The sequence below is a fragment of the Leptidea sinapis genome, chromosome 34 (assembly GCF_905404315.1).
Source record: "Leptidea sinapis chromosome 34, ilLepSina1.1, whole genome shotgun sequence".
NCBI lineage: Eukaryota > Metazoa > Arthropoda > Insecta > Lepidoptera > Pieridae > Leptidea > Leptidea sinapis.
The window spans coordinates 11,310,967-11,333,089 of record NC_066298.1 but is presented as its reverse complement, the minus strand read 5'-3'; the positions used below and the strand labels follow the sequence as shown (position 1 = coordinate 11,333,089).

The 22,123-nt window shown below is 36.1% G+C and overlaps 1 protein-coding gene across 7 annotated transcripts in view; it reads right to left on the bottom strand.

The window, feature by feature from the left end:
- Positions 1 to 4,973: 4,973 nt before the first annotated feature.
- Positions 4,974 to 22,123, bottom strand: part of LOC126974898 (metaxin-2) — a 36,146-nt gene continuing 18,996 nt past the window's right edge. For 4 of the 7 annotated variants that reach the window (XM_050822612.1, XM_050822616.1, XM_050822617.1 and 1 more), the window contains 5 exons: positions 16,949 to 17,099; positions 15,765 to 15,906; positions 14,903 to 15,287; positions 14,391 to 14,497; positions 13,250 to 13,406 (listed from right to left, as the gene is read on the bottom strand). In XM_050822612.1, the coding sequence (XP_050678569.1) occupies positions 13,300 to 13,406; positions 14,391 to 14,497; positions 14,903 to 15,287; positions 15,765 to 15,906; positions 16,949 to 17,099 (892 nt within the window). In that variant the 3' untranslated portion in view covers positions 13,250 to 13,299. Of the gene's footprint in view, positions 5,534 to 11,730; positions 12,766 to 13,249; positions 13,407 to 14,390; positions 14,498 to 14,902; positions 15,288 to 15,764; positions 15,907 to 16,948; positions 17,100 to 22,123 lie in introns of those variants that run through there. The other 3 variants (XM_050822615.1, XM_050822619.1, XM_050822614.1) reach the window with 3 other exon arrangements.

Here is a 22,123-nt window from a genome sequence, read left to right as displayed (position 1 = left end):
TGTGTTGAAACGGTTTAAAAGAATACGGAGTACAACTAAATACGTGCGGTCGTCGTGGCAATGGAGCACGAATGATGCTATGAAAGTACTATTTACCACGAGTTCCTCCGTTGGGATTTTTTTTGTGTTTATTGGTAGATACCTATTGATAGGAGGCTATAATGTTCGACCCCATAAATGATGTTGTAAGTATTCAAAGTCAAACAAATTTTATTCAATTTTGTTTAAACTATGCGCTTTGAATAGTCACTATAAATATTTCTTTTAAATTACTGAATTTATCATAATATGTTCGGAAAGCTATAGAAAAATTTAATAGAGTTGTACACATAGCAGCTTATGAATCGACCCCGAAACATAAATCAAGAGTTCCCAAAGAACATATCTATCCAATTTATATAAAAAATAAAATATTAGAGAGACGGGAGCTGAGAAAGGTGTGGCATAAATCCAAATACATCAGAGACAAAGCAGCATTTAACAAATCCTCAAAAGAACTGAAACGACTAATCAGAGACCTTAATAATAGTAACTTCCAGGAATATCTAAGTAATCTCAGCCCTGGCAGCGACACAAACTATTCGCTTTGGAAGGCGACGTCAAAACTAAAACGTCCTACAATGCAAATAGCCCCTTTAAGAAATCAAGCTGGAACATGCGTCAGATCGAACTTGGACAAAGCCAACGCATTTGCAAAGCACCTAGAGCAAGTATTCCAACCTTTACCTAGCACGAGTACGGAGTATGACGATGAAATACAAAGCTATATTAAATCAGCTAACCAAATGTGCCTACCAATGAAAAGTGTATCACCGAAAGAAGTCTTAAGTGAAATCAGTAAACTTAAAGACAAAAAAGCTCCCGGCCACGATCAAATAGATGCAACTCTTTTAAAAAAACTCCCGCAAAAAGGAATAGTCTTTCTGGTCTTAATTTTCAACGCATGCTTAAGACTTTCGTGTTTTCCAAGTCAATGGAAAATAGCTCAAAATTATTGTGATATTAAAACCTGGAAATCCGGCACAAGAACTTTCCTCCCATAGGCCTATAAGTCTGCTACCAATAGTAGGTAAATTACTCGAAAAAATCATATTATCCAGATTGACAAATCATCTTGAGAAGGTGCTGCCTCAGCACCAATTTGGCTTCAGAGCCGGTCATGGCACGATCGAGCAAGTCCACCGCCTGGTTGAAATAATCAACAGAACTTTGGAGAACAAACAATACTGCTCTGCCATATTTCTAGACATCAGTCAAGCATTTGACAAAGTCTGGCATGATGGTCTTCTTTATAAAATCAAGCGAAATTTTCCTCATTGCTTCTTCCAAATCATCAAATCATACTTGGGAAAAAGATGCTTTGAGGTTAAATACAACGACGAAGTATCACCAATGCATGAGATTAAGTCAGGTGTACCCCAGGGCAGCATTCTGGGACCAGTGCTTTATCTTATTTTCATAGCAGACTTACCAACCCTTGATGGAGTTACCACAATAGCTACATATGCAGACGACACAGCGCTCCTATCTGTACATGAGAAATCGCAGACAGCATCTGAAAACCTACAAAGACATCTTTCTTTAGTTCAGGAATGGTTTGATAAATGGCGCATTAAAGCAAACAAGGATAAATCCATACCGCCATTGCACATGAGGAATGACACCCTGGCCCATACGGCAAAAGAGAAAGCCGATCTCCTGTGCACTCTTTTTGCCTCCATCTCGACTCTTGACGACAACGGAAAAACACCACCGACCATCCCGCGGTGTCAGAGCTCCATGCCTGAAGTACAGTTCCGACAGAAAACTGTTAGGCGAGCTCTGTTTTCGTTGGACGTCAGGAAGTCGAGCGGTCCGGATGGCATTTCTCCAGTCGTGCTTAGAACGTGTGCCCCTGAGTTGACGCCGGTGCTAACGAGTTTATTCCGGCACTCTTATTCAAAAGGCGTAGTCCCTGATTCATGGAAGTCAGCCCTTGTCCATCCGATCCCAAAAAAAGGAGACAGTTCGGATCCGGCAAACTACAGGCCTATTGCTATTACCTCCCTACTCTCCAAAATCATGGAGAGCATAATTAACCGCCAGCTCTTGGTATACCTTGAGGGTCACCAGTTGATCAACGACCGGCAGTACGGCTTTCGCCATGGTCGGTCGACTGGCGATCTTCTGGTATACCTAACACATAGATGGGCGGCGGCTATTGAAAGCAAGGGGGAAGGCCTGGCAGTTGGTCTGGATATAGCGAAGGCCTTTGATCGTGTATGGCACAAGGCGCTCCTCGCAAAACTTCCATCATTTGGGCTTCCCGAGAGCTTATGCAAGTGGACCTCCAGCTTCCTCACTGGGCGCAGCATACAGGTCGTTATCGACGGTTATTGCTCGAATCCCAAGCCCGTGAACGCTGGAGTGCCCCAAGGCTGTGTGCTATCTCCCACGCTGTTTCTTCTGCATATCAATGATATGTTGGACACCGCCAACATGCATTGCTATGCAGACGACAGCACTGGTGATGCCGTATACACGGGCCATGCAGGTCTCTCTCGGGAAAACGTCGACCAGTGCCGGGAGAAACTTGTGTCTTCTATCGATTCCTCTCTCGAGAAGGTCGCGGAATGGGGTAAGTTGAACCTTGTCCAATTTAACCCCCCGAAGACTCAAGTTTGCGCGTTTACCACTAAAAAAAACCCCATTTGCCGTATCACCGCTCTTCGAGAACACTTCCCTTAAAGCCTCGCCTAGTATCGGAATACTGGGTCTCGAAATCTCGAGCAATTGCCAATTCCGTGGCCATCTGGAGGGCAAAGCCAAACTGGCTTCAAAGAAACTGGGCGTCATAAATAGAGCACGGCAATACTTCAAGCCGGCCCACATTCTAGCGCTCTACAAAGCGCAGGTCCGGCCTCACATGGAGTATTGCTGTCATCTCTGGTCTGGCGCTCTGTGAACGGCTGGATCACTTGGCGTTGCGTAGAGACGTTGCTTCATTGTGTGTCTTCTACCGCATTTATCACGGGGAGTGTTCCGAAGAGCTGTTCAACCTGATTCCTGCCACCGAATTTCACCTTCGCACGACACGCCACAAGTTACGATATCATCCCCAACATCTGGATGTGTGGCGGTCCTCCACAGTGCGGTTTTCAAGGAGCTTTCTTCCTCGTACCACGAAGCTGTGGAATGAGCTTCCTTGTGCGGTGTTTCCGGGACGATACGACATGGGTACCTTCAAGAAAAGCGCGTACACCTTCCTTAAAGGCCGGCAACGCTCTTGTGATTCCTCTGGTGTTGCAGGAGAGTGTGGGCGGCGGTGATCACTTAACACCAGGTGACCCGTACGCTCGTTTGTCCTCCTATTCCATAAAAAAAAAACATGTAACTTATACACTCAGGCGAGAAACATGTCCACCAGTTTTCATCTACAATGAGCCAGTGCCGCAGGCGGATGCAAAATATCTAGGGATGCACCTGGATAGACGACTTACGTGGCAGAAACATATCTGGACCAAACGCAAACAGTTAGATACCAAAGTCCTCAATCTATACTGGCTGCTAGGTCGAAAATCCAAACTCACATATGAAGGCAAAATGGCTGTTTACTAAGCCATTCTAAAACCGATTTAGACATATGGAATTCAGCTCTGGGGATCGGCAAACACAAGTAACATAGAAATACTGGAGAGATTCCAAAGCAAAACAATCAGAAACATGCTTAATATTCCTTGGCATGTGAACAACAAACTGATGTACGCAGACATAAAACTGGAAACCATTAAGCAAGAAATAGAAAAGTACAGTAAGAGCTACCAGTTTAGACTTAACAGGCATAGAAACAAACTTGCTTTTCAACTTCAGGGTCCTGACAGCCTTAAATTCACCAGGCTGAAGCGCCACTGCATTCAGGGACTAGCAGCAAGATTTGTGGACAAGAATTGAGAGACTTCTCACCGGAAAAGCCTCTCCTAAACACAACGCCAAAATACAATCATTTTCAGACAGCTTAATGGATCATTGTTGAAAGACAGATTGCCAAGACGCAGAATACAAATAGAAAAAAAAAATATGTTCGGAAAAAGTTGAGCTCGTGAAAAGAACATACAAGAAACTCAACGGCCACTCTTTTTAATCCAATCGAGTATTTTATAAGACTGTAGTGTACATAACAAATTAGTTTGTAAGGTGCTGCATCCAATATCTGAGTCTTTTTTGCTGCAATCGCTTATTTATCTGCAATTAATTATTGCACGCACACTTTTCAAATGCAAGTTCACCTCTATTTCTGCCGTGAAATGTTAAACATTAAATTAATTATTACTTACCAACTAGATATTTCACAAATACAAAAAAAAATGAATAGGAAAGTTTTTTGTCCACAAATATTTTACAACGTTATACAACACTGTAACAATTATAAATTTCATACAATGAATCAAGTCGGCCACTAGAAGGAGCAACAATTTTTCCTCCTACCCGCGATATTCTCGGTCGTAGCGATCCGCTGTACTGCGAACCGGTACTCGTATTAAGCCATGGCAAACAAGTTGAATGTTTTTGTGATCTCGTGCCACAACACGATTTTAGTACTAAATTATACTTTTATCAAATTAGTACTTTTGAAGTGATACCTACATATGGGAGGGTAAACCACTTTGTAACGTAACGCGTTACGACGCTATTCTGAAGTTAAACAATTTCAATATTAAATAGTTCAACTTAGATTTGTTTAAGTTATCACTTCTGTCGGGCGTTCCGTGAAGCACACGTTTTTTTATTTAATATAAATATACGTGGGATCTGTGCTGTAAATGCTCTCCGTAAACATGAAGTTTTTGTGACATGTACAATATGTTTTGCAACTATACGTCGTGACGGCGTTGTACGTATTTAGCGATAGAACAAAGGAACATTAAACGCTTCATTTAATAGTAGAAAAGTAAAGAAAAATTATAAAATGTTTACTTTAAATGATAAACAACAAATTCATACTAACATTTAATTGGCATTATTCAAAATGGTGTTCAATTCGAAGTACATGTATTACTAAAAGGCTAAAATGCAAGGTGTGGAAATTGTACGTTGCGAATCAAGTAAGAGTAGTTACCTAGGTATAGTAAAAATACTTATTCATAATGATACTGATTATGTTAAGAGTTATATCTACATACTACAAAGTAAGTACTTAACACAATAAAATGCAAATAGCACCTACAGCTTATTAAGAATCCACGTCAAAATAAACTTTCAAAATTCAACTACAACAGTGCAAAGGCTCAAGGCCATACAGCCAAACAATTCCACACTAATATACTGGTCCATAGAGTATGTAGGGGTAGGGGGGATTCAAGGACTCTGAAACACTGTGGAGATGTCCTTGAAAACCTCTCGCTATGGTCGCTTAAAATACTGCTCGTCGATTCGCTTAGCTAAAGCGACGAGGCTTTCATGTCGACGGACTGTGTCTGCGAGTTTTCGACACGGAAGTCGTGTTGTAATTATGGTGAACACGTGGCCAAACACCAAGGCGTCGAGCTCAGTTGGTCTGAAAAAAAAATCAGTTTTTAAATTAACACTGTCGTAACAACCATGTGTATGTCGGATCTAACTTGTACATTTAACTAGCTGTTAAAATCATCAAAATAAATATATACATATTTTGTAAGCCAATCAATATACTACAGTAATCTTCTATTGAAATAAAAAGCTGAAAAGTATTGTTTACTAATTATTTAGGTATATTCAACCGTTTGCCGGGCTATAAACTACTAGTTTTTATGCCATATAAATAAAGTACTGCGCGCCCGCTCATTGTATGAATTGTCATATTATGACATTGACTGAATTATTTGTATTGCGTAATATATCCTCTTAATACTATAATATCATCACCTTAAATATATTCTTTATTTATCTATGCCTGCCGCCATAACAAAATCCTAGCTACGCCCTTGCAGATCAGTTTGTCGTGTCAAGTTATCTTTTAATACAATATGCACCTTTTAGTCGTACTCAGTTCGCACACAATATAGTAAAACGCCAGTACTTTAACTTAATACTAGAGCGCCCGAATAGACGCACGCACATATACATGCGATTTACACGACTGCTAGCAATCTTGGGAAAACAAAAGTATTGAGTGGCACGCCGTACGCCGCCGAGAGTGGTCGCTGTCCGAGATAAATTTGCTGCACCGCGTCGTCAATCTTTTCGTATGTACCAACCCTAGATCTCCACCCAAACGTAGGCATAAATTACAATAAGAGCGCTGAGTTACGCTACTGTTCTATTACTTGTATTGTGGTTCTCATCTACGGTGGACTCCCGATACATTGATAAATCGTTTAGGCACACTACTTACTACTCTACTCATACTTACATACTTTTAGCTATAAACCGCATATTACATTTAACTGAATTTAGACAAGTAAAATCGCATTCAGCTACCTAGCTCCCTAAATTCAGAAGTAAGGATGGCTTCTGAATGACTGAATCATTTAGAAGCCTAATTAGAAACGCATTTAGGAAAGTTTAATCGCATTTAGTTACCGATTTCAGTCGCTAGTGGCATCTTCGTGCGTGGAGGACGTATTTAAGTTTTATGTTCCCGAATAATAGTAATTGAGCCAACGGCCAGGGCTCGGCAAAGACCAATTTTATGATGCCTGGACAACACTGGAGCTAGCCTCGTACTTATACGACACGTCCGAATTCGTCGCACTTTAAGTGGTGACTGATTCAGTAACGAAATTTAGGACAGTATGATCAGAAGTTTCTAATGTGTTCCTTAATTTGCTTCTGAATTTAGATGACTAAATTCAGTCAAGTGTAATAACCGTATAAGTTCTAGACATCAAAAACTTTGACAAAGCCAAATCTACCTTACAACACGCACATTGATATAAACTCGCACCAGCTTCGGATCTTGAATTTTCCGACTCAAAATATGAAGCACCACGCTAGCAAATATTTATACTTTTACCATATAACACGCCCACAGACAGGCCTCCCCCAAAAAACGCCGTCTTTGGAAAAGGTGTCGACCGGTCTAATGCTGCTCTTTCTCTGTTAAGATTATATTTTCTCAGAAAATACATCGATGTGTATGACATATTTTTTAATTAGTATTATTAGTACGAGACCATAAGTTCTTGGCTCATCAATCGTAGATAATTTTTCATCAATTTGAGTTTACTAATACTTCACTCGCAGCTTGCGTATGTTGTAAATAGTTTAGACTTTAGAGTAGTTGTGCATATCGATCTGTTGCAAGAGATTGAAAGGGTTAGCATTTTTTGCGCAATTAAAACAAGTCTGAAATCTGTGTGTGTGCATGTGGGTTTTGAGTTTGGACCTCTAATTAAGTTGCATCTTTAGGCTGCGTGTGCTTGTCATGTCAGTCTGATCAAAAGGTTTTCCACTTTATAATAAGCAAGACAAGTTAGCCAATCATTTAAAGCTTTTTTGCAAAGATGTCATTTAATATATTTTAGGTCACGATTTATTTTATGAAATAAGTAAGTACACTGATTGACAGCCAAACCATCGTTCAGCAAAAGAGTGCGGATAGTAATAGTGGGAGCTACTTATACGGAAATAGTAACAATGATGTTGTAGCTGTACCTACAACCAATAATATCAATTAATACAAATGTCTCATATCTAAATTGTAACGTAGCATTATGGATCGTAGAAATAGTAATCGTGCATAATAACTGTAATAAGCGTATGCCGAAAGATTCGTTCTGACAAAAACATTTTATTTTATAATATAACGTAATATTAGCTCTGACAAGAACATTTTATTTTATATAACGTAATATTAGCTCTGATAAGAACCATTTCATAATGCTGTACATCAACTCATAGAATCATACAGATCACCAGTAGTCATCTCAGTGAAGTTTCAAGCATCGTACTTTCTCTCGACGATCGCAGACATACTCACGTGATCAGTCATATGCTCCGCGTTACACAACCGCACAGCAAGGCCGAGCGTCCTCGAATGACGCGTCGGGACTCGGGCGTCGATCGCTATTCATGCAATTTTAATCAATGAGCAATAGCGTAGGTACGGAATGCTCATTGACATCGTATCATCGGGGTTCGACGCGAGTTTACACAAACTGCGATAGCATTAGTTTTAGAGCGTGATAGAACACATAATATTATTCTCAAATCTTATTGAATGAAACGTTTTACTATTGGTTAAAATGTAAGCTCTAGTATTGGTGTGTATTTTCTGAACTTGTAAATATTTTTTAAGTAACGATTGTAATTGGGTAACTAGTTTTAAGGATTTTGTATATATATCGTGTAACTTTTTAATAAATCATATCTTCCATATATCTTCCACATACTCCTCACAGTCAAGCAGTTGTTTTATTTAATCGCCAAACGCTCAGTCTCTAAAATGTCATTATTTCCGACATAGTGTAATGTAAAAAATATATTCTTATAAGCCATAATTAAAGTAATACATTTTCTCAAATTAATATGAATGAATATATGAAATCATTTACTTCCTTTGCATTTTATTATCTTAATATATGTATATAAATTACGTGACACGTTGTTTGTCCGATGGACTCCTAAACTAATGAACGGATTTTAATGGGGATTACTTCATGGAGTGCAGTTTAGTCCAATTTGAGAGATAGGTAGTTTTTATTTCGATTTGGGACCCACAATTATTTTAATTTCCAATATTTTTTTTTGTATGGACATATTTTCCGTGAGAGAATTTATTGACGCACGGTTTGACAGTTCTGCTGTGAAAGAATTTTGATTATAGTTAACAACAGGGAGAAATGACGTTCTATACATAATATAGAACGTCAGGGAGTATACTTTACAAAATAATTCTTGGTATTATGAAATATTATTGACAAATTCATAAAAACAGTATTTTATTTATTATGCACAGAACAACGTTTGTCGAGTCAGCTAGTAATATATATTTTAAGATAATCGTTCTAAAGGAGTAAATTCAGGCACGCGTCGTAGCTTACACGCATATTTTTTTTCTATACGAGGGGTACACTGAAATGATCGGGAATAAGAAAAACCACATGCACGGTACAATGATATTTAAAAGTAATGATAGGTTACGTAGACAACATTCGGTGTTTGAAAATAATACACTAACGCACATATTATGAATAATTTAACATTGCAATAGCACACTACATTACGATTACACGTTAAAGAAGGATATTAAATGCAATTATCGCAAGCGAAAGAGATAAATCTAATTTGCTAATTGCTTCGTATTTGTATAGAGAAAATACAGTTAATTCATCAGATATGATTTTTTACCGTACACCGTAATTATGCCTAAATTACGATTCATTCATGAGTTCATGTAGTGAAAGCTATAAAGTAGTAAAACTGCATTGAAATTAGGAAGATAATGTGTTATTGATTTTATAAAAAAAAAATAGTATTGATTATAATATATAGCCACATTGATGATATCAATTATTTATACATAAAATAATAAAAAAGATAGACACCAAAACAAAACCGAAAGGTATCCACAGTAAGGAACCCATTTTTACAATTTTTCTAACGACGGCTCCAAAAAGTTTTAAAATTATAATTATTTTTTTAATCTTATATTATTTATGAATGTCTTTTTGTTGAGGGTTTATTATAATAAGGTAATGGGAGAAGAAGAAAATGATCCATGTGTTACTGAAAAGACTCCTACGTAAATAAATAGCACTCACTGTCTACATCCGCTACCTACCCTAAGACTTGTTTTAGTAGTTTGATAGTTCAGCTACCTATACATAGGCTGCACTAAAAGTATCGGGAATGGAATGTTTCCACTGTTTCTGTCATATTAAAAAATTTTAATTGAAAACTCCTTGGTTTTAAAATTCGAATAATATTTATTTATTTAAAAAAAGATTCTCGGTATTAGGTGTAAAAAAGTTGTTTTCCCGATGGATACCGCATTTGCTCTGTGAAGAGCAAAAAGCGGCTCGCGTTACTTGGTGCGTCAGAACTATCGAAAGATTCCACGCAGGATCCTCAAATGCTGTATACAGCATCGTATCAGGTGACGAATCCTGGATATACGCGTACGAACCCGAAACAAAAAATTTTTCGTTCACCGAGTGTTGCAAAAAAAAATGGTGGCCACGTTTGTCTCCAAAATCGGCCATGTTGCGACTATTCCTCTTGAGGGACAAAGAACGGTTAATACAGACTGGTGCGCTAGCATTTGTTTGCCACAGGTCGTTTCTGAACTCCGTAAAGACAACTGCAACCGCCGCATCATCCTCCATCACGACAATGCGAGTTCTCACACCGCGCACAGAACAAAAGAGTTTTTAGAGCAAGAAAACATAGAATTATTAGACCATCCGCCGTACAGCCCCGACCTAAGCCCTAATGATTTCTATACTTTCCCTAAAATAAAGAATAAATTGCGTGGTCAGAGATTTTCATCACCTGTGGACGCCTACAAAACGGCCATTTTGGAGACCTCAACTTCGGAATGGAATGGTTTCTTCAATGATTTTTTTTATTTTTATTTATTTATAACATATATCAACTTACATTTAAATTACATTTATTTACTCGCCAAACGTTATGTTTATCGGCAAGATGCGCTCATTAATTTTATACATAACCTACTAATAACCTAATCATATACAAACATAACATAAAATGGTTCTAAAATTAAAGTATAACAATGCAAGCTGCGAATAACTATATTAATATGATATATTATATTTCTATACTTATTACCTAATATTGTCTAATAATACATTCTTAAGCTTTTTCTTAAGTAATCCATTTTTTATCATGGGGGTCTGTCTTAATATGTCTATATTATTAAATACATAAGGGTACCATATATCTATCTGTACGTTTACCGTAATAATTTGATATTTTATTATATTTTGTTCCCTAACCCTTCTAGTATTATATTTATTATGCAGAGTCTCTTTATACCTATCACTATAGTAGTATTCCACGCCTATTAAATATTCCACTTTCTGTTCAATCGGTAGTATTTCACATATATAAAATAACTTATTGTACTCTTTTTTGCATGCTATTTTTACTTTATTACTTACTAAATATTTAATCAACCGAATTTGTAGATTCTTAATGTCTCTAATGTAAGATATAAATGTTCGCCCATACACTACCAAACCATAATTAATCAATGAGTCTGCAAGCGCGTAGTATTCGACTTTTATGTGTCTAAATTTAATATTTTCTTTGAGTGATAAAATTTTCCTAGTACAGATCTCAATTTATTACACAATTTCGCGGAAAATACTTCGAAAAGCAATAAATACATTTTTAAATAGTAATGTTGTGTCACTTCCTTGATTCCCGAAATTTTCAGTGCCGCCCTCGTATACGCAGTTGTTTATTAAAAATTATTATATTTCGTATTACATTCACTGCAACAACGACTTTTTTACATCATTTCCTAAAATATTCTACCTCGATCATCCCGCAACAGACAGCATCAATATTTCGTCATTTCTGTACCTACGTCAATCTATGATCGGCTTGGCGGCGATCGGCACTGTCATGGCGACATATTTATTTTGTTAGATTAATAATGAAATCAAATAAAATGTTATAATTCATGATTTCTTAACAGTGGTATGTATGTAATTCTATGATTTTTTTTTTACTTTTGTAATTAGTGCATCTTCCGATATCACAAGACTGCATTTTAATGTTGTACCTATATGATATATCAAATTGTAAGCAATTCTGTCAACAACAAACGCGTGTGTACCGTTTTCGTATCGGGAGAGGGACTACGACCAAAGGAACCAATTGACTCCATTTAGGCGATTGATTTTCGGCGCGCTAGTGACATATCTACCTCTTTTAATACTATAATATCATTGGGCACGGTATAGCTAAATTGTATTTTATTGTTTTTCGAAGTATTCTCCGTTCAACTTAATGCACTTTTACATTCGTACAAACCAATCATTAAAACAGTAATTCCAGTTTGAAGTTGATGTTGAAAAAATGGCTGATTTGTACGCTTCCACAGCTGCTTCGCGGTCTTCAAACCGTTGACCGCGTAATAAGTCTTTCATTCTAGGTAATGTAAAGAAATCGCTTGGGCTCAGGTCAGGACTGTACGGAGGATGGCCCATCAGCTCAACGTTTTCCTGATTCAAAAAATCATTTCTCTTCCGAGCCGTATGGGAGCTCGCATTATCGTGCTGTAAGATGACGCGACGTTGCGGGTAATTTTTTCGAAGTTCAGCTATCATTTGTGGCAAACAAACCGTGATATACCACTCAGCCGTAACCGTTCTGCGTTCCTGTAAAGGAATTTTAGCAACATGCCCCTTTTTGGAGACAAACATAGCGACGATTTTCTTTGACACGCTGCGGGAGCGAACCACTTTCGTTGGTTTGACCTCGTCTTCAAAGACACAAACTGCTGACTGATGTTTTCTTTCAGGTTCGTATGAATAAATCCATGATTCGTCACCTGAGACGATATTATAAACGGCATTTGACTTCCCTTCGTTGAAGCGTTGCTGAGTATTCCGGCACCAATCTACACGAGCCGCTTTTTGCTCTTCGGACAAATTGTAGGGAACCCAGCGGGAAACTAGCTTTCTTACACACAGCTCGTTATGTAATATCGACTGAATTGTACTCATTCCGATTCTGATAACAGCCTGAATCTCCTCGTATTTCACATCACGGTCATCTAATATAATAGTTCGAACAGCTGCGATGTTTTCAGGCGTGACCGCAAACTTGGTCGACCTGCAAAAGAAAGAACTCGCGTCGGAACTCGGCATACCAGCGGTATATTGTCGTTTGACTCGGTGCTTCACCATCATAAATCGAAACAAGTTCGCTGAGACATTTATCTTGAGATAAGACGCGACGAAAATTGTGATAAATTATGGCACGGAAATGTTCACCATTCCTGTTAACGACTTGTCAACTTTAAACCAATATAGTTTTTGGTTCTGGATTTTTTTTTAGTTGTATGAATGTCATTAAGATTCTAAGAGGCCAGTATTCAAATTCTAAAAAAGGTTTTATTGTAACTCAATCAGAAATATTCTATTCCCGATCATTTCAGTGTTCCGTAACTTCTTTTACTACCTAAGTACTATATTATTTACACTTTCGAATAAAAATGTATGTTACCTTTTGTGAAAGACGTTTAAAAAGTCAATTGTTTTATATCTTAGAGCAAACATTCGTTACACACAACACTCTAAATAAAAATTAAAACGAGTTTAAATTAAAACAAACATTTATTCAAAAAAATGTCATAAAGTACTCAAACTAATCAACATCAGCTACAATTGTTTTGTTAAGAAAAGTTACATTTCTCTCCTTCAAACATTTCCACAGACTCTCCACACTTAGTTCGTTTAGCGTTGATTTAGAATCTGTAATACGTATCATAATCAAAGATGGCGTTAGTCTACTGTTTTCGATGAAAATAGTAAATTAGACAGTTTTGATTTATGAACTCTGCTGTAACGGTGCCCTAAAATAATTTAAATTTATCGAGTAGCTATTGATGTAATGGTCTGGAGTTGTGTTCATCAATCAGGGGTGTGCATTCCATACAGGCAATTAGGCAATGCCTACCATAATAAAAGACTTAAAATAATATACACATACATAGAATAATGTTAATTTAGATCCGTTTTTTCAAAATCAAATTCAAATAATTGCTTAAAAACCATAAAATTAACATTGTCAACCTCTTCGCGTTATGTGCGCAATACCTTATCTAACTATATTATTAGTTGGTATGTATATGTACAATGCCTACCTTGCTAGAAAACCCATGCACGCCCCTGTCATCCATGGAACCCGCACTTATCCATATAGGTTGATATAGGAATTATAATTTATTAAAGTTTTATGTTATTGTTACAATAACATAAAACTTTAATAAATTATTATTTATTATTAGTTATTGTTACAATAACAAAATATAACAAAGATGCAATATGAGCTGCAGTTGTCGGAGGCAAAAGAGAATCTATGTGCGCGAACAATGACGTTCTATACATATAGACTAATCACGTCGTATAAAAACAAGCTGAAATATGGAACATTCCACAAATTACACCATAATAAACTTCGACTGATATATCTATACATTGCTGCATTTACTTCAGTTCAACAATAATAAGAAGCAATGTAAAACAATTATTCACTTCAGGTTACGAATGAAGAATTTATAATCCGATTCGGACAGTGACAGTTGACACACGACTAAGTAGAAAAGTATGCTTACGTTGTCTTTAAGCACACTTTTGCCGTTCCGCTAATCAGACTGAGAATTATATGTGCTTATATATTTATAGAACATCATTGCAAATACTTTGAATAAAAATAAATAAATAAAAATAAAGAACCTCTGGACAAAATTACTCGAGACTGGCTCGAGTTCCAATTTTTTGAGATTTTATTTTCATTACTGGCATCATTCTTATCGTCGCCATTCTTTTCTGTGACCACAGTGCTGTTATAACATAAAGAATAATGAAATAAGTTGTGGTTAACATAATAATTACTTAACATTTCCTAAACTAATTTCAAACACTCGGTACCCGCGGTACAATACTTCTTCTAGCCTTATGTATTAGCAGCTCCACTACAAAAGTTAAACGTTACGTTGCGTCAATTTTAGAAATTTAATTTGCAGCACAAATTAGGCACAGCATAGCCTGTACTATATTGGTGCCAATAATTAAATACACATAAACATGATATATGCGTGGCTCGAAATGATTTTCATTATACAAACTCTTCCACATTGTTTCAACCTCATGTGGGTAATTATTACTAGTGCCGTGTGACCTTAAAGTGCAAGTCCAAAGCAAACCTAGGTTTATTTTGAACCGCTTTTAATGAAATTATATATTACCTGGAGTCACCGTCGCAATTAGTTTCTACTAAAGGAAATTGATCGACAAAAATCCCATCACTATCCTCCTCAATAACTTGTATTATATCTTCCGTAACTGTATCCACGGACAAACTATCGACTGTCTCCTCAATAGTATCGAGAAAATCAATCACTTTGATATAACTCTTATCGAGATTAGGACAAGGTATGAACTCGAAATTATTTTCGATACTTCGATCAACGATAATCTCATCGACTTTGTCGATAATTTCGCAAACTATATCGATGATCAAGTTGTGCGTCTCTTCAAGTATGTAGTGCCTTTTCCCCTCGTATTCGCATGTAAGTTTTCCTTCATCTGACGTCAAAATTATCACTTGTTTGGAAGCAAAAGGTTTGAAACCTGCCGGAATTAAATTAATAAAGAGAAATATTTAATCTTCACGTACCAACCCTACCTTTAGACATTTGCTTGCATCACCCAAGACCAAGGTTTCCCAAAGTGGTTTCCTATGTGTCGATATAAACGAAAACTAATTTTTGGGATTCAACGAGATCTAAAAAGCGACCCTAATTAATTACGTAGTATCATTGTTGTAATACACACACTTTACGAAGGCATTTAGTAAAACTATAGTTCCAGCAGATATGGTTAAGATGGTGTTTTCCTGCCCGATAGTAGAAATATATATTACAAATATTTTCAGTGTACCCTCAAAATAAGATAAAAGTTTAAACGACTTAACCAGAGATCCTTTACAAGCAAAGTACACTTAAAATCACGTAATATGAGAGTATGATAGTGGTTCAGATTTCTTCCACCCACATAAATTTTATCAATGTACCCTCGAAAATAATATAAAAATTAAAATGTATTAACCAAAGACATCCTTGTTAAAGCAGATGCTTTCATGACTGACGTTTCGGATACACATTTTCGACCTTTTCGTACGAGTGACAAGCGAGGATCGTCGTCTAACGCTAAGATTGCATCCATGTGTCACTAAGTACTCTTCTTGGGGCTGTGTAAATAGTTTATATGTTAGTTTTCTGAATTTGCAAAAAATCAACAACTAATAAAGAATTAGGAATAATATGACATATTATATATAAATAATAGTATAAAAATTCAAAGATAAAAAAGTGACTTAAAGTATTTGGCACCCCTGATTGTCAATGTACTAATACGTCATCAAGTATTAAACTATTAATACCTTCGTGAAACATAATAAACTCATGGTTTATCAATGTTGGTACAGACTAGTTTCACACCATTCGGAGGTCCTCCATCACTACGACAGTATAGTGCACCATCGGCGTAGCCCACGCCCCCCGCCCTGTCAAGCCGCGTACTACGAGCAAAAGTCCATCGCTAATTTTGTCAAACTAATCCCACGAGTTGAAAGGATAATTAAAAAAATTACTTCTGTTTTCGTTCAGCAAAAATTGAGAATGCGAATGTTGCTGGTAATTTTTATGAAATCTAATTTAATATTTCATTATATTCGCTTTTAGGCATGATACACTTGGAATTTCTTTTTTCTAAACCTTACATTCCTTTTTAAAAAGCTCTTTATCCTGCACACCTAAAGATCGCTATACATCAACGACTATGACTTCATCATATTCGAAGCTCTGTCCTTTTAAATAGTTACTCGTCAAAATTTCATTCAAGACTTTCATTCCAAAACACAAAAGATGTTCTATTTTTTAATGAGATCGTTCCAGACAAAGTTAACAGCATTTATTTTTTGTTGTTCCAAGGAGTTTGCACTTCATTAGCAAAATGTATTCAAATATATACACCAACACAGTTCTACGTTAGATTCTTCATCGATTTTCATTTTATGTTGGTAACTGACTCCAACACGTAAAATTTATGTTCTTTTTTAAGCGTTCATATTTTTTAGATATGTTTTGAAAAAAAACTAAATACAACTACGTAATCAAATTATAAATGCAATCCAACATTAGAAAAATATTAATGTTACAATTATTATTATATTAACTATATTTCACATCCTACATCTAAAGCCACTACCAAACAGAACGCAAAAAACGCACCGTCAATTTGAGAAGCGTCAAATTGGTCATCCTCAGCAGATGGCGTAACAGTGAGCTTGTAATTGGCTTTATAATAAGGGCTGCTTTAGGGCCGGTAGCTGATAGGAGTGCCCTTATATGGCCGTATATTAAGGCATCGAGTGGTGTGGGACTGGGGGGAGTAACATATATTAGTATGTATTGTTTGATGAATCACATAAGCAGCTATTTTTTTATGTTGATTAAAGACCATATCTATACTAATAAATGGAGGGCCGGTTTTTTTGTTCGGTTATACTGCGAAAACTACTGAACCGATCGTAGGTATGCTTATACCGTATAAGCAGCGTATTTTGTTGGTGATTACTTATCCGGAGCCTATTTTTTTACTCAGACTATTTTACTGACTTTTACCTACTGTTTCATACCTATTTATTCACAATACAAATAATTCAGTGAAGCAACTGAGATGAGCGGCGCGCTGTATTTTATTTATATGGCAAAACAACTTTTGCCTGGTCAGCTATAATAATAATAATAATAAAGCCATTTAATTTCGAACTAAAAAACATTTAACATTTGAATAACCAATAATCTTAACCTAAAAAGTATAAACTATAAAATGTCTCTTAGTTCTGCGTGCCGACTGGCAAAGGCCTCCTGCAACGATTTCCACTCTTTTCTGTTTTGGGCAACTCTTCTCCAGTTAGGTCCTGCTATCAATTTAATTTCATCTTCCCACCTTGTGTGCTATCGTCCTCGTTTTCGTTTGCCATCTCCTGGGTACCATTCGGTAAGTCTTTTGCTCCATTTCCCCACTTTATCTCATGTTCCCACATATCTCATCTTCCCACAGCATCATGTGCCCTGCCCATCTCCACTTTTGTTGGTCAATTCGTTTGAGTACGTCGGTAAGTTTCGTAATTTTCCTTAGGTCAGTGTTTCTTATCTTATGTAGTTTATAACCGGCCATACTCCTCTCCATTGATCTCTGTGTAACGGCAAGTTTCTCTCTCAATGCTTTGGTTAGGGTCCAAGTTTCGCAGCCATAGCTTAGGCAAGGTAATATGCAGGTATTGAAACTTCTCGTTTTTATATACATACTTAAGTCTTTTGACTTCATAATTCTTTTAACGACCAGTATTTTTTCCAACTTGTTGCAATCCTGAGATTTATTTCTTTCGTCATTTCCATAGAGATAACTTGGCCTTGGTATATGTAATCTTCTACATATTCTAGAAATTCGGCTTTGTTTTTTATATTGAGTTTTGTTGAGTTAGTCATTATTATAGTCTTACTGGTGTTCATTTTTAGTCCAACCTTCATGCTCTCTTCTTCCAAATCGTTTAACATGTACTCAAGGGTTTTAGGGCATTCTTCAAGTAATACAAGGTCATCGGCAAATCTTAGATGGTTCTATTTTGACCCATTTATATTGATTCCAAATTTTTCCCAGTTTAAATTGTGGAAGATATTTTCCAGAACTGCTGAAAATAATTTTGGGGACACCGGGTCGCCCTGTCTCACACCTCTTTGTATGCAGAATTCTTTTCTTAATGTTTCCAACTGAATTTTGGTCGTACTGTTTATATAAATAAATTTGATGATATTGGTATAGACTCTTGGTATTCCTTGTTGATCTAGGCTTTGCCATATATTTTCGTGATTCAGGGTGTCGGCTTTGGCAAAGCCTATAAAAGCTACATAGACTTTCTTATTGTATTCGTTGTATTTTTCTAATATCTGTTTGATCGTGTGGATATGGTCAATAGTTGAATACCCTTGCCTAAAACCTGCTTGTTCGACTGGTTGCTGTTCGTCTAGTAATTTGCTAATTCTGTTTAGTATAACCTTCGCAAAAACTTTGTATATGTTTGACATTAGGCTTGTATATGTTTGATTGGTCTGTAGTTTTCTATGTTTTCCTTATCTCCTTTTTTGAATAACAGGATAATGTGAGATTTTACCCATTGCTTTGGAATCATGCCGCTTATTAAGATTTGATTAAATATTTTTGTTAGGATTGGAGTTAGCTCTCCTATTGTTCCTTTGATGAGTTCATTGGTGATTCTGTCTGGTCCTGGGGACTTCTACATCTTTTGACTCTTAATTGCTTTTTCGACATCACAAGATAATATAACCGCTATAGTTTCTGATTCTGTTTCGTTAGTTCGTTGGTTAAGTGCTCTATTATGGTAACTTGGGTCTTGATGGGTATACAGTTGACGGTAGAAGCTTGTTGCTATGTCGCTGATGTCCTCTCTTATCGTGGTACTCTTTGATCTTTTCTTGAGTTTGGGTATCCATTCCTTGCCTGTTTCTCGAAATTCTTTCAGGGCTTTCTTTACACCTCCTTTTCTTTGAATGTGGCGTTCGAAAGTATCAAATTTCTTGAGTTTACGATCTTTGCGTATGCTTGCTGTTATTTTTAATTCTGCAATTGCTTTATGGTTTCTTTGTTTGAGTGGTGAGTTATAAGCTCCTTTCTTTGTGCTATAAGTTGCAAGGTATGCTCGCTTAGTTGGTACTTGTTATGTTTTTCGCTGGTAATATTTGTTGTATAGAAACTTTGTAATTCTTTTTCTAGTAGCCTATATTTCTGTGCTGTTTCAATTTTATCGTTGGAAATCTGTTTATTTATTTCTTTGAAATGGTATCCCTTTTCAAGGTTTGGCTGTCTTAGCTGGTTATTTATGTTGATTTTGATATGGTTACGAGATGGCTTTTTACGGGATATTCTGAGGGAGCAGCGCACCATGCGATGATTTGTATTGAAGTTCAGATTGGTTAAGACAGTAGTATCAGTAAAATCTTTTGGACAGTTGCTTATTATATAATAATTCTCGTTTTTATAAGAACCATCCGGAGAAATCCATGTCAATTTTTTATTTTCATTCTTTTTGAAGTTTGAATTTAGCACTGATAGGTTATGCTCCATTAGGAATTCTACTAATTACTGCCCATTGTGACTTCTTTTGCCAATTACATACTCATTACTGTTTTGCCTAGCCCCAATTTGTGCATTAAAATCCCCCATTAAAATTATATGTTTTTCGGCGTTGTTTTTTAATGCTAGTGATAACTCGTAGTAGAAAGATTCAAGCACTGATAGTTCCGCTTTTTCGGTTGGTGCATATGCCTGTATAATAGACCATGATTTTTTGTATCCTGGTAGTTTTAAATTTTATACAGCTAGTCTTTCAGATATTCCTATCAATTCCTGTATACAGTCTTTCAGTGACAGATTTATTTAAAAAACCTACGCCTCTTTGACCTGCAGTTTCTCCTTTATGGAAGAGTATGTAACTGCCATGTTCTTCTATATTTTCGCCCATTCTTCTCATTTCAGATATACCAAGTGCGTCGTATTTTATGTTTTGCAGTGATTTTTCTAATTCTAGTAAACTTTCGTGAGTTCTGAGAGTTATCGTGTTTTGTGTTGCAATGTAAAGTACATTACATCTTTTTGTTGGAGGGTAATGGTCTAGTACTCCCGCGGGGACCAGCCGTGGTGGGAGACTCTTTATTTGTAGTTGTTTATTGTGTTGTGGTTGTCCGGCATGTGGTGTCCATATCTCCATTTCTGTATAAGTTCTTGTCTGAAAGTGAATGTGATCTTTCCCGTAAGTACTGAAAGGCATCCCGCTTCCGGACTTTTATCCCCTTGATGGTTTGTGGGCGGGGTGTATCGGGACTCTTTCTTTTCTCATTTTCGTTTTCATTCTTTCCTAAGTTTCTTTTTTCTTTCTTATTTAGCAGAGCTTCTTTTGACAAATCTTGTGTGATGTAGGTATTAGGTTTCATTTTGCTTTTATTTTTTAGTATTTGAACCTTCCTTTGGAGGGTTGTTATAACCAGTAATATAGGTCTGATTTTTCCATCCCGTCCATTGTGTTTTCCCAATCTTTGCATTCTATTTCTACTTCTTTTAAATCCACGTTGATTTCAGTTATGGTGGTTATTACAAGAGCTTTTAGGTCCTGTTGGGTCTCGTACTTCTTTTCTGGAAGCCCATGTATTAATAGGTTGTTTCTTTTTCCGTTTATTTCTAGGTTTTGTATTTTCCTGTGAAGAACCTCAATTTAATTTTTCAATTATTCATTTTCTTCTATGATTGGTTTAATTTTTTCATCCACTTTTTTAAGTACCGTAGTTGTAATCTTTTCTGTTTTTGTAATCGTTTGGAGGTTAAGTTAATCTTTAATTTTTTCTAGTAGAAGTAACATCTCTGAAGAAAGTTAAATAGACATATTGCGATAAACGAAGCGTTATTTATTTATTTTTAGTGAAACGGAACGTAGTCAACCTTTATATATTGTTGATTTCCAAACGCAACTTTATGTTGGACAATAAAAAGCTATTGAATGAGCGTGTGTAGCGTCCTTAAGTTGATTCTATACTCTATGGTCTCTGTTCGTCATACGTCAAACGTGACTCAAATAAGCTGTCGTTTTGACACTAAGCCGTGACAGTATTAATGTACCTACAATTGTTATTGACACTTTAAAAGATTTACTCACGAGTTATATTTTGGAATTTCATTAATTTTGTTAATTTCTATTTTGATTCAGTTTATTTATTTCTTGATGCACTTTTACACTTTAGTCACAATATTTTCACGTTCTTTTGTTGAATTGCAAAATACTATCACAGTTTTTAGTTATTTTAACGTAGCTGTAATCTACAATGTGTTTATGTTTTGACAGCCACAGAGTATCATATAAATTATGAACTTCATTTATATGAAAATATTATCTGTTATTTATTTTCTTTGTGGGGTTGACTCCACTTTTAGGATTATTTATTAAATAATGATTTATTATTCATTACATTATTTTTTATAACAAAATTAATAGTAACATTTTTTACACTGACTTTATTTTGTTACACACACACATGTCACAATTTGAATAAAATATTTAATAATTTTTTGTTCTATTATTTCCTTATTAAGCTCAATCATTAATATTGTTTAATTCATCTTCATAACGGACATTGAAAGTCTGTGTTATCTTTACATGGAAAAATTATGATATGATCTTAAACCTGTTAATTGAAAAATAGTATTACTAAGATGAAATTTTGTACACAGAAAAACTTCACTTGTGTGCAGTTTCGTTCTTTGTGTGTGGACAAAGTCTTACAGTGATTCTAATTAAATTTAAATCACTATATTATTTTATGTCACTGAAATGA